Here is a 296-nt window from a genome sequence, read left to right on the forward strand (position 1 = left end):
AAAAAATGATGGAAAAAAATAAATGAAACGACTTGCGGCATGTCGGAGGTGTCGCGCCGGCATGAGGGGGGCAATGGTCCCAGGCTTCCCCATGTCGTCAACAAGCGTTGGGCCAGAGGAAGCCGGTGCGTCTACGGCGGGCGCGCCGGTGGATTCAGCAACCGCCGATGGGAAGGGGGAACTAAGGAAAAAGGATGGGGAGAGTGAGGAAGGAGGAGCGAAAAGAAGGAAGATAGAGGAAGAGCAGGAAGGGATTGGGACAGGGATAAAGAAAAAGATAGGAAAAGAGGATAAGG

General features: G+C 53.7%; 1 protein-coding gene across 1 annotated transcript in view; it reads left to right on the forward strand.

Annotated features, from left to right (window-relative positions):
- The first annotated feature begins 31 nt into the window (after positions 1–31).
- LOC116852730 (keratin, type I cytoskeletal 9-like) overlaps positions 32–296 on the forward strand; it is a 1,662-nt gene continuing 1,397 nt past the window's right edge. The window contains exon 1 of the mRNA XM_032833360.1: positions 32–289. Within this exon, the coding sequence (XP_032689251.1) occupies positions 62–289 (228 nt within the window). The 5' untranslated portion in view covers positions 32–61. The remainder of the gene's footprint in view (positions 290–296) is intronic.

Source organism: Odontomachus brunneus, unplaced genomic scaffold, assembly GCF_010583005.1.
Source record: "Odontomachus brunneus isolate Ranch 3 - 2012 unplaced genomic scaffold, Obru_v1 Obru_scaffold_252, whole genome shotgun sequence".
Taxonomy (NCBI): Eukaryota; Metazoa; Arthropoda; class Insecta; order Hymenoptera; family Formicidae; genus Odontomachus; species Odontomachus brunneus.